This window comes from Chelonoidis abingdonii, chromosome 10, assembly GCF_003597395.2.
Source record: "Chelonoidis abingdonii isolate Lonesome George chromosome 10, CheloAbing_2.0, whole genome shotgun sequence".
Taxonomy (NCBI): domain Eukaryota; kingdom Metazoa; phylum Chordata; order Testudines; family Testudinidae; genus Chelonoidis; species Chelonoidis abingdonii.
The window spans coordinates 48,508,452-48,521,996 of NC_133778.1; the positions used below are offsets into that span (position 1 = coordinate 48,508,452).

The window sequence follows — 13,545 nt, forward strand, 5'->3', positions numbered from 1 at the left end:
AAGCAGTTAAAATCAAATTAAAATCTCTTCCAATAATCTTATGTAAGCAACTCTCATTAGGAAAAATAAATAAAATACCTGTTTCTCCCCACAATGCATCAGTGTTATTAATGTCTATTTCATGTTCCTTTTCAACCCCAAAGAGATAACGAACCACCTGTCAAAAACAGTTAAAGAAATTAAAGAGTTAGAAAAAACACATTATCTTGTCATTTTGCTGTGTACACCAATTAGTAAAGGTTTCAGCAATGAAATTGCTTCTCTCCCAGCACATAGGGACCAAGCAAAAGTTAATATGTGCATAAACCATCAGAGTAAGTTCAGTATTATTTGGGGTACAACTTCATTTTATGATTAATTTTCTACTCTATAAAATCATTAAAAAAGAAACCTAGTATATTTCTATTAATCATCTTAGGGTTAATGATTTTAATGAGCTCCTCAATATGCCAACATAATCAAGGACAGACAATGCAAAAAAGGGAGAGCCAGTTTGGCCTAAATCCTGTAAGGCTTGGTTAATATGTTTTCCCACAAGGAATACAATGCTTTCCACTCCAGTTATAATTTAAAAAAAAGCATGTTTTTAGACCCATCTTGAATAATGTAGACTCCCATGCCCCTTCTATGCTCACTTTACACCACAATTTTTAGTTGCAGCCTTTAAAATCTTTTTCCACTTTAGAGAATTATGCTGCTCAGTGCAGACATAGCATAACTTTGTTCCGAGTAGGGGTTTGGTTTTTTAAAGAACACTCAAGACTTCTCTTGCAATGGTTTGTTTAAAAAGCATTTTAATAAAGCTATGCCCTCTTAGCACTAGCAAGTACCAACAGCATTAAGTGGCTTCCTTAAATCAGTTTCCGAACAGTGTAAACTGAAGTGTGTATAGGACCACTGAGACTGCAGTAAAGGAAGTGGGACAAGGGAGAAAGAATCCACATTAGCAGAAGTTTGGGATGTCAACAAAGGCCTGGACTACATTGGGGGGGGGCGGGAATTGATCTAAGATACGCAACTTCAGCTACGAGAATAGCGTAGCTGAAGTCGACGTATCTTAGATCAACTTAGATTGACTTACTTTGTGATCTCGCGGCGCAGGATCGATGGCCACCGCTCCCCCATCGACTCAGCTTCCATCTCTCACCCTGGTGGAGTTCTGGAGTCGACAGGGAGCGCGTTCGGGGATTGATGTATCATGTCTAGATGAGATGTGATAGATCGATCCCCAACAGATCAATCGCTACCCGCCAATCTGGCAGGTAGTGTAGACATACACAGGATGTCAGAGGGGGAATGGTGTGGAGAGGAGCCCCAGGCTGCATGAGCACCGAATGAATTTCAAGAACTATTGTGTGGAATATATGGTGGATTAATTCTATTCTTTACATTCATCTTAAAGTCAGAAAATTCTATTGTACTTTTTCATACCCCCTTGGTAGAATTTTTTCAGCAATGAGAAATTTAGCTACCCTATTGCCGTGTGAAGGTTGTGAGAGGGCGAAAAGGCAGAGATTTTAGATGGCAAGAAAATGTTTTGGCACTGAATGATTAACGTGGCCTGTTTTGTACTATGAAGGAACTGGCAGGTTTCACCTTCATCAATGGATTGGAAATCAACTTTTATTAGTGTGAAGGAATTTCTGCCTCATCTCAAATTTACCACAGTCCTGGACCCTCTACTCATTTTCAGAGCACTTCTATCTTTTAAATCAAAAGGTTGCCAGGTCTGTCAAGGCTCTTCTCCTTACAAAACATTTCTCTACCCTACCTTGAATAGCAGACAGTGGCAATAAGTTCCCAGGGTGGCAAAAGACAAGTGTTTATCTTTACCTCTCTTTTAGCCCCAGTTTCTCAAGTCCTGGGTCCTACTCAGGATTTAAACCAACACTGTTCACATTTCATACTACTCTGCAGTATTTGTTATTGCAAATTTGTCATTATATCAAATAAATTACACCTTCAACATTTCAACCAGATCTTCGGCAGGGCATTTGGAAGATATTCTGGCTAAAATACTGGATCCATACCTACCTAAGGAAATTAATGAGATAGAAAATGTTGCAAAATAAGGTTGAAAACCATATGTTAAGTGTAGAATGAAATTGAGACAAGCAGCCATGACTAAAATAAAACTATGATTGCAATACACATCTGGGATTTCATTCTCAGTCCCCAATATGTAAAGAAAATATATTGAACAGCATAATCACTCTGTCCTATCACCTTCTCTATGGTGTCTCTAAATCCAGCTTGAAAGATGCCAGCATGCACAACAAGCTGCTGCTCACTTTTTTAAAACGTACACATGAACAAAAACAACCATATCAGCCCTCTACTAGAACAATTCTACTGACAGCATTCCAAGACAGTTTAGAAATCACACTCTTGCTTTTATAAACACCTACAACAGATATTAAATATCTCTATTCCTCTCCCTTCACGTTTTTAGCAGTTGCCTCCACACCCTCCCTTCAACTTTCGCAACATTGCTGGGAGAGTGTTCTGTTCAGTTTCTGCCATCTGGAATATCCTTCTTATATTTCCCATTCGCACAGATTCTCCGTCATATTTCACAAAGATGTAAGACCTCTTCTCCCTTAATGATACATATTAATTCTATTATTTGGTAACCTTAATTCTTTAAAGCATTCTGGAATACAGTCAGACCAGGGAACAGAGATGTCGGATTAGTGAAAAATAATGATATTCTAGTCAAACTCCAACAAAGAACTCCAAAAATTATGGATTTTTCTGCAGAAATGATCATCAGTGAGACACTTAACCTAAGTGACAACTTAAAGGCAAGCATTAAGAGTTAATACTCCATTAAGATAAACGGAGACAGCTCACATGTACTATTTTACTCTATCCACTGATACAGATTATATGAAAGATACTATAGAAAATAAAGTTGGCTTGAATACACTTTTTTGTGAACTGTGTTTCCTGATATATAGGGCCCTATCAAAGTCATGGTCCATTCTGGTCAATTTCATAGATCATAAATTTCATGGTTTCAGCTATTTAAATCTGAAATTTCATGGTGTTGTAACTGTAGGGGTCCGACCCAAAAAGGAGTTGTGGAAGGGTGTGGGGGGGTGATAAGGTTATTGTAGGGTGGTTGTGGTACTGCTACCCTTAATTCTGCATTGCTGCTGGCAGTGGCATTGCCTTTAGAGCTAGGCAGCTGGAGATCAGCAGCTGCTGGCTGGGAGCCCAGCTCTGAAGGCAGAGCTGCCATCAACAGTAACACAGAAGGAAGGATGGCAGGGTATGGTATTGCCACCTTTACTTCTGTGCTGCTGCCTGCAGAGCTGGGCCCTCAGTTAGCAGCCACTGCTCTCCAGCCGCCCAGCTCTGAAGGCAGCAGTGCAAAAGTAAGAGTGGCCATGCTTACTTCTGTGCTGCTGCTGGCGGTGCTGTCTTCAGAGCTCGGCGCCTGGCCAACAGCTGCCACTCTCTGGGCATCCAGCTATGAAGACAGCGCAGAAGTAAGGGTGGCAATACCATGACCCCCCTAAAATAACATTGGGACCTCTCCTACAACTCCCTTTTGGGTCAGGACCCCCAATTTGTGAAACGCTGATCTCCCCCATGAAATCTGAATAGTATAGGGTAAAAGCAACCAAAAAAAAACAAACACATTTCACGGGGAAGACCAGATTTCACAGTTCATGACACGTTTTTCATGGGTGTGAATTTGGTAGGGCCCTACTGATATATAAACGTCAATGTAGGGTGGGATTTTCAAAGAGGCCTGAGGGTTTTAGGATACCTAAAAATGGGTTTTCGGTGCTTAACATCCTAAGGACTCTTGGAAAATCCCAGCCCTAGTACATACAGAAGATCTCTAATTGTTGAAAACTTACTAAATGCTTTAAGCACAATGTTTTTTCTCACGTCACTGCTGATTGTATGATGTGGCAAATCTTAGACTGGGAACTAAATGCTTAAAAAAATAAAACTCTCTTATCTGAATATTCATAGAACCTGAAAATAACAAATATGTAAAATTTTGAAAAGTTAATCAAGATGGTGTTTTCACCTGCCAAAATGAGAATTCATGGATATTATACCTGCCAGACTGGATAACACCAACGGCTACTAAATAGGCTCCTTATGCAATGGTAGGTGTTACTGATCTAATCACACAGGCAAGAGAAACAAAATTCTGAACTCAGGTCTTGTCAGGTAAGAGAGGAAATGACTCAACTATTTAGTTTTAAAATACATTTATATTAAAATCTGCTTAGTGATTTATGATCTTAAGAGACTTTTGGATTAGTTTAATTTAAAAAGCATTTCACTTCATCTTTAAGATGCAGCAGTGGAGATAATCTTCACTAGGTAGTGTACGCCATGGCACCTTCTTCCATGAGTGGCCTCATATCTGTTGAAGTTAACACTCCCCTCACAATAGTAATGTTATCTTCAGAAACAAATTCAGGAATGGGCCAAATACTTGTTGGAAGGTAAAGTGGATTTTCAAATACTTCATGCATATTGATTCTCAAAGAGTGTTAAGAGTAAACTGAAAAGTCCATTCTACGTCTCTCAGTAAGAGTGTTTAGCTGTCAGTATTATTAGTGTAAACCACTTCAAAAGAGCAGAGCCCTAAAACAATAGGAAAAATTTTTCCTACAACATAAACATAATTTCTATAATATTAAGTTTCCTGTGTCATTTTGTTGCATCACATATCAGACACATTCACAGAAGCTGAATCTTCCCCATCTGAGCTTTCTAAATGTATCTCAAGTTACTGTCTAGATTCTGTTCTTAAGAGAAATATATGAATCTGTTTTCTCAGTGAACAACACATGTATCCACAGTTTAACAGGAATAAGATATTTGGGCATTCTATTTATATTCATTTTTAGTGTGCCTGTCACAGTAGTATTGATGGATCATATGTTTATTTTAATTTCTATAAACATAAACACACTTAAAACCCTAACTTAAAGAACATTAATTTTATTATCTTCTAAATTCTGAGTGCATCATTTGGGAACCAATGTTGTCTATGCAGCCTTAAATTTTGCTCCCTTGTGCATATACATTACTATAAAAAATTTAATATGATTACATCCTACCTTTTCAACAGGAACCTCAATTCACCCCAAGTATCCCAGGCTCCTTTATTGTAGAAGTTGGACAGCATTCAGTAAACAAAGCAGGGGATCACAGACAGAACTGTCCTCTAGTTAAGGCACTAGAGACTGAGGCTTTGGAGACCTATGGTCCACCCTGGCTTTTCCAATGACCTGTAGTATGACTTCCAACAATTCACTATATGCCTCAGGTCCCGTCTACAAAAAGGGGAGCATAATACATATCTACCTCACAACAGGGTTGTAAGGATAAATTAATTAGTGCTTGTGTGGCACTCAGATTCTATGATGCTCACCACTTTAGAAAAGCCTATAGTGAAAGAATATATTCCTCTACCCTGATATAACACTGTTCTCGGGAGCCAAAAAATTATAGATGAAACCGCACTATATCAAACTTGCTTTGATCCGCCGGAGCACGCAGCCCTGCCTCGCCAGAGCGTTGCTTTACCGTGTTATATCCGAATTTGTGTTATATCAGGTGGCGTTATATCGGGGTAGAGGTGTATATCCTTATTTAAGGCAGATTTGGAAGGCAGTGCAATGTATATTATTTTAACTACAAGTATTTTTTAATATATCATTTAAGCCAGTGCAAACTGCTGGGTCGACAATCTTAATTTCAGTCTTCTTTATATTGATTTGGCTTAGTTCAGTAAAGAAACTACCTAAGCTAAATCAATATAAACCAAGTTTAAGTCAGTTTAACTGTGTCCACACAGGGGTTTTGTATCAGCTTAACTAATAAACAGTTTATAAAACAATTTGAGTTAAACCGGTGCAGCCATGTGAATGAGGCCGTAAAGTTAGCCTAAATAGCCAGCTGAAGATTTTCCTAATGGAAGTGGAATCCTCCAGCAGTGTGCAGCCACCATAGCCAGTCTTACATTTTCCTTTGCAGCCTCTGGAGATGGAGGCATTTTAGAGATGTGTGTAGGGAAGGAGGTATGAACAGAGTACTGCAGAGTTCTTTTTATCATCAGTGTTTTGAGCCTGGGTGCAACGTAGAGCAGTTTCAAGACTGCTCTAAGTCATGTCAAAACTGAAACAGCCTCCCGTTGGCCATAGGATTAGGAAGCTGTAAAAGGTGGACTAATACCACGTTTTCAGCCATACTGGGGTATCAGACAAAGCTGGTCCAACTGAGTTTTGAGGACCTAGCCCAGGAATGGACAACTTTAACATAGCAAAGAGCCACAGAATCCACTGGTGGGCTAAGATGTGTGTCATGGGTTATTGGGGGTTAGGGGGAGGCAAAAGCGGTCAGATCCTGCCCCCAAGGGGCAAGAGGCTGTGGAGGGAGGGAAAGTTAGCATGCAAGCCCAATCCATATTCACCCTGTAGCAGCAGCTCCTGTCCTGCAGGGCTGGGCATGTCTCCCCACTCCAGCCCACTGGCTCTTGCCACAGCATTATGTGATACATGCATCCAGACACAGGCAGGGCCCTCTTCCTGTGACACCCTGCTCCCTTCCTGGCCTTGGCACAGGTAGATCACCTGCCCAAAACTGGGCTGTGGCAGGCCAAATAAAATGATCTGGTGGGCTGGATGTGGCTCGCTGATCTAGCCCTGTATCTCAGTGCTTATGCAACAAAGGTGCAGAGTTACGGTTACATACACAACCTTAACTTCAGTACTTTCTACAACGGTTGCAAGGTGAAGCAATCTAATGATCTTTTACTGTAGCTTTCTATACAGCATTTTCTTGGTTTTTGAAAGAAAATTTTAAAAAATCCATCCTAGATAGAATAAGCCTTTGATTACGGGCGGAAGTGATTCATTTGTAGGCATTAACAGTAACCACAATCAGGAATTCTATATAGCAGTTTTAAGAATAGTGAAGAAAAAGTAATTTGACAATTACGTATCAACAAAAACAAGACACAAAGGTCTGTTTGGTTAAATAACCCTGCAGATTCTATACAGTTAAGACCTAAGATGACATCCAATTAAAGTCATTTGAACCTGCAATAGTTTTCCTTTTTGCATTTATTATATTAAAGCATGATTTAAACCATTTTGATAGTTCAAATTAGTTTTGAAACATTCCAACCACTAACCTACCTGACTGTGTCCCATACTGGAAGCTGCTGTCAATGCCTGCTGAAGTGCATGACATTTTTTTAGTGAAATTTGTTCATGGGAAGGAGCTGTCCAGTCACTGTTAAGCAAATAATCAAGGATATCACAGTGTCCCCTTAATGCACTATGGACCAAAGCACATTGGCCTTTTTTGTCCAGGTAGTCAGCCTGTATGAAAAAACAAAAACTTGAATGTTGTAAGTAATCTCAGAGCTCTCATAACAGATCGAGCAACAACAAAGCTCAGCTCAAAGCAATTGATAATAATCTCATGGGAAGTTTGATGATTCATATTATACTTTCAGAACACTATGTACTACATAAATCATTTTTACGCAAATCTTTTTTCTTTTAATTTATAAGTGATATTTTTGGAATTATGGTTCAAAGCAGAGCTGGAATGTAGAGGGAAGGAACATTAGTAGGAATCTTATATGCAAGATATGAGAAGTAGTTCTTCCACTCTACTTAGCACTGACAAGGTCTCATCTGGAGTACTGTGTCCAGTTCTGGGCACCACACCTCAGGAATGATGCAGACAAACTGAAGAAAGCAACAAAAATGAGTAAAGGTTTAGGAAACACAATCTACGAAGAAAGTTTGGAAAAATTGGGTTTGTTTAGTCTGGAGACAAGAAGACTGAAGGGAGATATGATAGTCTTCAAGTATATAATGGGTTGTTCTAAGGAGAAGGGTGATAAATTGTTCTTTTTATCCACTGAGGACAGGACATGTAGTAATGGGCTTAAATTACTATAAGGGAGATTTAGGTGAGACTTTAGGAAAAACTTCTTGTCAGGATAGTTACGTACTGGAACAAATTACCTAGGGAGGTTGTGGAATCTCCACCACTAGAGGTTTTTAAGAAGAGGTTAGACAAACACCTGTCATGGATGGTTTAGATAATACTTAGACTTGCCTCAGTGCCGGGGACTGGACTAGATGACCAGTCGAGGTCTCTTCCAGTCCTACTTTTCTATGATACAAGACAATTCCCTTGTTCATGTAAAATTAAAGAAACACAAGGAGAGGCTTAAACATAAAAAATAAAAACAGCTTTCCTACTGAATAACTTCAAATAAAAAGATGATTACCAGAAGAGACAGTGTGTTTGTGGGTTCCCTCCATTTCTTGCTATGGGACTTAAAAACACGCACACATCCCTCTTGATTATGCCTAAACCCTCTGGAGTGTACAAGAAGCATCGTCACTGCCTTTACCTGTATATAGTGGCCACACACAATCTTAGTCTTTACCCTCACAGAAATATGAGTACTCTAATCTATCTCTGTTGCACCTCCAGCTCTACACTCTGTAGCCCTATATGATAGATATGGATTTCATTAAAGTCAGGGTGAGTAAATGGCCAACCTTGTAATTTTTTTTTTAAGGTACATTTTACATTTAGAGAGGCTTCTGACTAACCAACCATTTCTTTCTTTTTTCTTTTGCATGCTGAAAACCCATTATTACTCTCAGACTCTTGCATCAACAGTGAGGGTAGTGTCAGCTGGGGCAGCAGCGACCGCCTGAAGAGGCTACATCGGCCAAACAAGAACAGAGGAGGACAGCACTCCCATCCTACCCCAAAGGAACTGGTACAGTTTAAGTGAGAAACATTGCATCTGACCCCACTGGAGAGGAGAAAGCAGGTGGGGTTGGAAGGAAGCCCTATGCCGCAACCCTCAAAGCAGTCAATGATTCTCCAGCTTGTCCATCCTCTTGCTAATGCTGCAGGAGTGCTATCTGGGCAGGTAGACAGATTATCAGTTTGTAAAAAAGTCGTCAAGAGGGTCAGTCTAGGACTGCTAAATTAAAAACACATCCCCCCAAACACTAAAAGATCAAGTCTGTCTAATTACTCATCTGCATATTGAAAGTGATGGTCAATACAAACAAAGAACAGGAACTTTCCACCACATTTTGACTTCTCGAGTATCTAGTTATTTTGTCTGTTTCCGTCTTAGATTGTGAGCTTTTTTATTTTTCAATGTGAGAAGTAAAACTAATCCACTAGAGCTGGCACAGTAATTGCATTGTGGGTTTTTCGGGGATTTTTTTTAAATCTGCTATTGGGTTATATTTTTTATAACAGCAACAAGAATTTGGATAGAAAGCATTTCACTTATTTTTTCTACCTTTAGTCTCTCATATAGCTCCATTAGGTATGGAAAGTGATTATATATAGCCACAAAACATGAGACAAATGAAGGGGAGACGTGGAGCAACATCTCTGCCATCAGCAAGCAACTTAGGGACTAAATAATGCATGGCCCCATTTAGAGGCCTCTCCATTATTACAGTGCAACCACTGCTATTAGATTTGAAACAGGAATTAATTCAGGAAAGTCCAATACCTTGTGTTAAGCAGAGGATCAGACTAGATGATCACAAGAGTCTGTCCTTCTGGCCTTTAAGTCTCTGTGTTCTGAGTGCATATTATTATTCCTTGTATTATGTGCTTAGGAGTCCCAGTCATGGATCAGAGCCCCATTGTGTTAGGCAGTATATAAAGTCATAACAAAGAGCTGGTCCCTGTCCCAAAGAGCTTACAATCCAAGTAACAGGAATAAGTATCCGTTAATGAGCATTTTATACATGTGGCAAATACTAACTAGCCAATTTCTCTGCCAAATATTTAGTGTTTAATCTGTGGGGGGAAAAGAACAACAACAGGATTTTGTTCATTCTGCACTTTTGTTACTCATAATCTGACACAGGAGAAACAAATGAAACCCTAATAAATCACGCTATAAACACGAAAATGTTGATTAATCAATCAACATTCCTCCCCTTCAATGTTCTCCAGAGCTCTGTACCATACCTACATCTCAGCCTTTGTTCCCTCATTCTCATATCCTGTACTGTACTCAACTAGTTCCATTTACATTTGCATTCTCTATTTACTTCCTTCTTCCACTCCATGTCTTCTCTCCCCCACATACATGTCCCTACGTATGCCTGAAACAATTTCTGTCCTCCAGCACACCAAGTAATTGTAAGTCCTCTCCTTCAAATCCCTCAGCCAAAATAAGAGAGGTTGGAGATCTCCCCTGCACTAATTTCCAGTTGAGTGTTTTGTATTTGCACTTGGCCAGAGATGGTAATCTTGCTCTGAGACTTTTACAGATGTTTATGAAAACAACTGTGGTGAGGAATCAGGGAGGCTGCTTAGATCTCTCTTCCCCCAGACTGGGACCTCTGGCTTTCTCTCACCCACCCCTGTCCCTTCACAAAAAATGGGACATCATTCCCCCACCCTCCCTGTCTATGGACAAGGGAGGGGGCCTCGGTTCCTACTCCTGGACAGGAAGAAGGGAAGAATCAGCCCTAGGAAAGCTACCCTCCTATGCCACCTAGGGAGGCCCTTAATTACCTCAGCCAGTCCCATGGCTGAACATCCTTCCCGGTATGATACTCTTCTCCCTCCTTCATCATATTTCCTCTCCTCCTCCTCCTGCCCCTATAGCTTATCCTCTGCCACAGACTGCGCAGTGAGGGTCTCACAGAAGGCAAGCCACAGCGATTGTCAATGGGGTTTGGGGTGCAGGAGTCACCACTCAAGCCACATGTTGAACTTTATCTGCTCTGTGTAGACTCTGCCGGCCTGCTCTAGGTCCTAAAGCTCAACATCAGGGTCCACCCAGGGCAGTTAGAGAGCAATACACAGCCTGTGGGTTGGGCACTAAATCGAGCGATGCCTCAGCCCATTCAAAATCATTGCAGCTTGCCTCCGATCAGACCCTCACTGTGCATGTGCCATAAGTGGAAAAGAATGCCCCCTAAAGCCACAGCAATATTTGCTCTGTTCATTGGACCTGAGTGGTGGTGAGTCTCTCACATACCCATAATTTATATATGTATAAAATGTGTGTGCTTGCAAGAGTAGTAGTTTTAAGCCTGAATTTGTAGTTTTGTAATTACATGCAAAAATTGGGAGGATTACGGAAAATTAGGAAGGGTTGGGATCTATCTACCCCAAATGAGAAAGGAATACAATGAAATGGAAAAACAACAACTATGAAATGAGATGATTCAAATGATTCCAAGTAGGAAACAAACAAATATGCTCTCCCATGAACATGTTTCCTCTCCCATTATTGCAATTCCACTCTTATTTCCCTCCCCCATTGCCATGACACTGATTGCTCATCACAGACTTGGGGCCTGCCCCAGGACATCACCAATCAGCTTCAACTCTTCGGCCACAATCTTGGCGAGGTTTATAATGTAAATAGTTCCATTAAATTCAATGGAACTACTCACAAATGTAGAGATAAGCACATACATAAATCTTTGTAGAATTATGGCTCTCTGTTGTAAGCTCCTTCAGAGCAAGGATTTATGCAAGAATTTATACCCCTTTGGTATATATGTTCTTTTTGTTGTTTTTTTGTTTGTTTTTTTTTTCAAAAATGGTATGTACACAGTGCTCTAGATAAATTGCTAAGAAATAATATTGCTCTAAAACATGCCTATACAATATTTTCCTAGCCACGAATACTGTAGTTAAAATCATCCTTTGATGTCATAGCTTACCCTTGCACCCTTTTTGCAGAGCAGTGAAACCAAGTTCATGTGACCTGCAGCGGCTGCATAGCTAAGTGGGGTCATTCCATTTTCAGATGTCCCATCCAGAGCAGCTCCAAATTCCACCAGAAGAGTGACCATTTCTTCATGTCCCAGGTGAGACTCAACACACAATATTGGAGCATTATTTAGAACTTCAGTCCTATAATTCACATTTGCTCCCCCCAAGATCAGCAAACGACTCACCTGAAGGAGAATTTAAACAAGCTATGTTTTTCTCCACATTTATCATAGCATATCATCACCTTAGTTAGAGAGGCTGCAGACGTATCTCATTTTTTATTCTGATTTTGGTAGTAAAATTAAATTCAGTTTCCATTTATATTACATATTGATATTAATGTGAAGGAAAAAAAAGTTTTAAAGCCATTGGCTAGCAGTTATATCTTTGGTTTACTAGCTCTAAATTCAAGCTATAAATCCACAAAATTATTAAGTTTAAAATCTTTATAACTTCTTCACCGCTATGTTTTCATCTGTTCCCATGGCACAACATATATTGTTACGCTGAAGCTCTATAATTTGCTTGCGACCCTTTGAAAACACTGAGCAGTTGGCCAAAATTGCAACCTTCTCCCCCTCCCCGCATGGGCAATTCCAATAATAGAGCCTACACTTCCCATTTTCCCCCAATTTTCCCTCTTTCAGCTTTAAATTTCCCCATGGTATGTTTGTTGTTCCCTATCAGAAAACAACAACTATTTCCCTGCAGATCATGATTTTTTCCATTTAGCAAAACACAGATTGTGTTCCTTGATCTCCAGTGGTGCTTGAAATTAGCATGTTTCTGTGTGCATAGCCTTGTTCCCTTACTTCCCTTACCGCATCACTAATATGAGCACAAGGCTGGGCCCAGCGTCAGTTTCATAGAATCACAGAATATCAGGGTTGGAAGAGATCCCAGGAGGTCATCTAGTCCAACTCCCTGCTCAAAGCAGGACCAACCCCAACTAAATCTGCTGAAGAATCAGCAGGAAAGTACAAGAACAGAAAACGTGTTTCAGGTCCACAAAAACATTGACTAGATTAATTTACTGTCTTGGAAATGGAAGGATCTCCCACCCCCCATTTTTAAATTGCTATTAATGACATCTTCCAGCAGAATATAATAATTTTAGGGTAGGCTGAATTTGGGCTTAAAGTTACTGTTAAATTCTTCTCTAACCCTAAAACACAGTCAAAGAAATGTGCTAAAATTATGAAAATCCAGATAACACACAAAAGAAGGGCAATCTAAACGCTTAGTCCTGCAAACACAGTTACTCCATGCATATGTTTTTGTAGGATAGGTCCCTAAAATGGTCCACTTTGAAACCTATTATTACCCTAGTTGACATCACTGTGGCTCAATGCCTCATTGTTCCTCCTATTCATTTGTATTTTAGGGTTTTACAGGCATATATGACCTCAAGTTGCTGCTTTTTAATATTACAATTAAACCACAACCAAGGTCTGACTATGTGCATAAATGACCGTTAAATGGCTAGCAATTTTTTTCTGTTTTAATCAACAGCCAGATTGTAGACAGCTCTAAGTATGTGCACAGCGAGAACAGTGATACAAGGAGTTTCCTTCTCCCTTATGTTTGCCTGGTCTCTCTCTGCACCCCTTGGGGCAGTCTACTGCAACTGGGGTAAAGATGGACACAGCCATGTCACACTCCCCTGCATTAACTTTCATAGGAGGAAGAGGGAGGAGTATACTGAACCTCAGGAGAGGACAACTCCTGTATGCTGGATTGTGTAGTTTAAAATAGGTC

The 13,545-nt window shown here is 40.1% G+C and overlaps 1 protein-coding gene across 4 annotated transcripts in view; it reads right to left on the bottom strand.

Annotated features, from left to right (window-relative positions):
* TANC1 (tetratricopeptide repeat, ankyrin repeat and coiled-coil containing 1) overlaps nucleotides 1–13,545 on the bottom strand; it is a 158,464-nt gene that overhangs the window by 38,441 nt on the left and 106,478 nt on the right. For all 4 annotated transcript variants that reach the window (XM_075070211.1, XM_032795123.1, XM_032795121.1 and 1 more), the window contains 3 exons: nucleotides 11,736–11,972; nucleotides 7,179–7,364; nucleotides 79–157 (listed from right to left, as the gene is read on the bottom strand). In XM_075070211.1, the coding sequence (XP_074926312.1) occupies nucleotides 79–157; nucleotides 7,179–7,364; nucleotides 11,736–11,972 (502 nt within the window). The remainder of the gene's footprint in view (nucleotides 1–78; nucleotides 158–7,178; nucleotides 7,365–11,735; nucleotides 11,973–13,545) is intronic.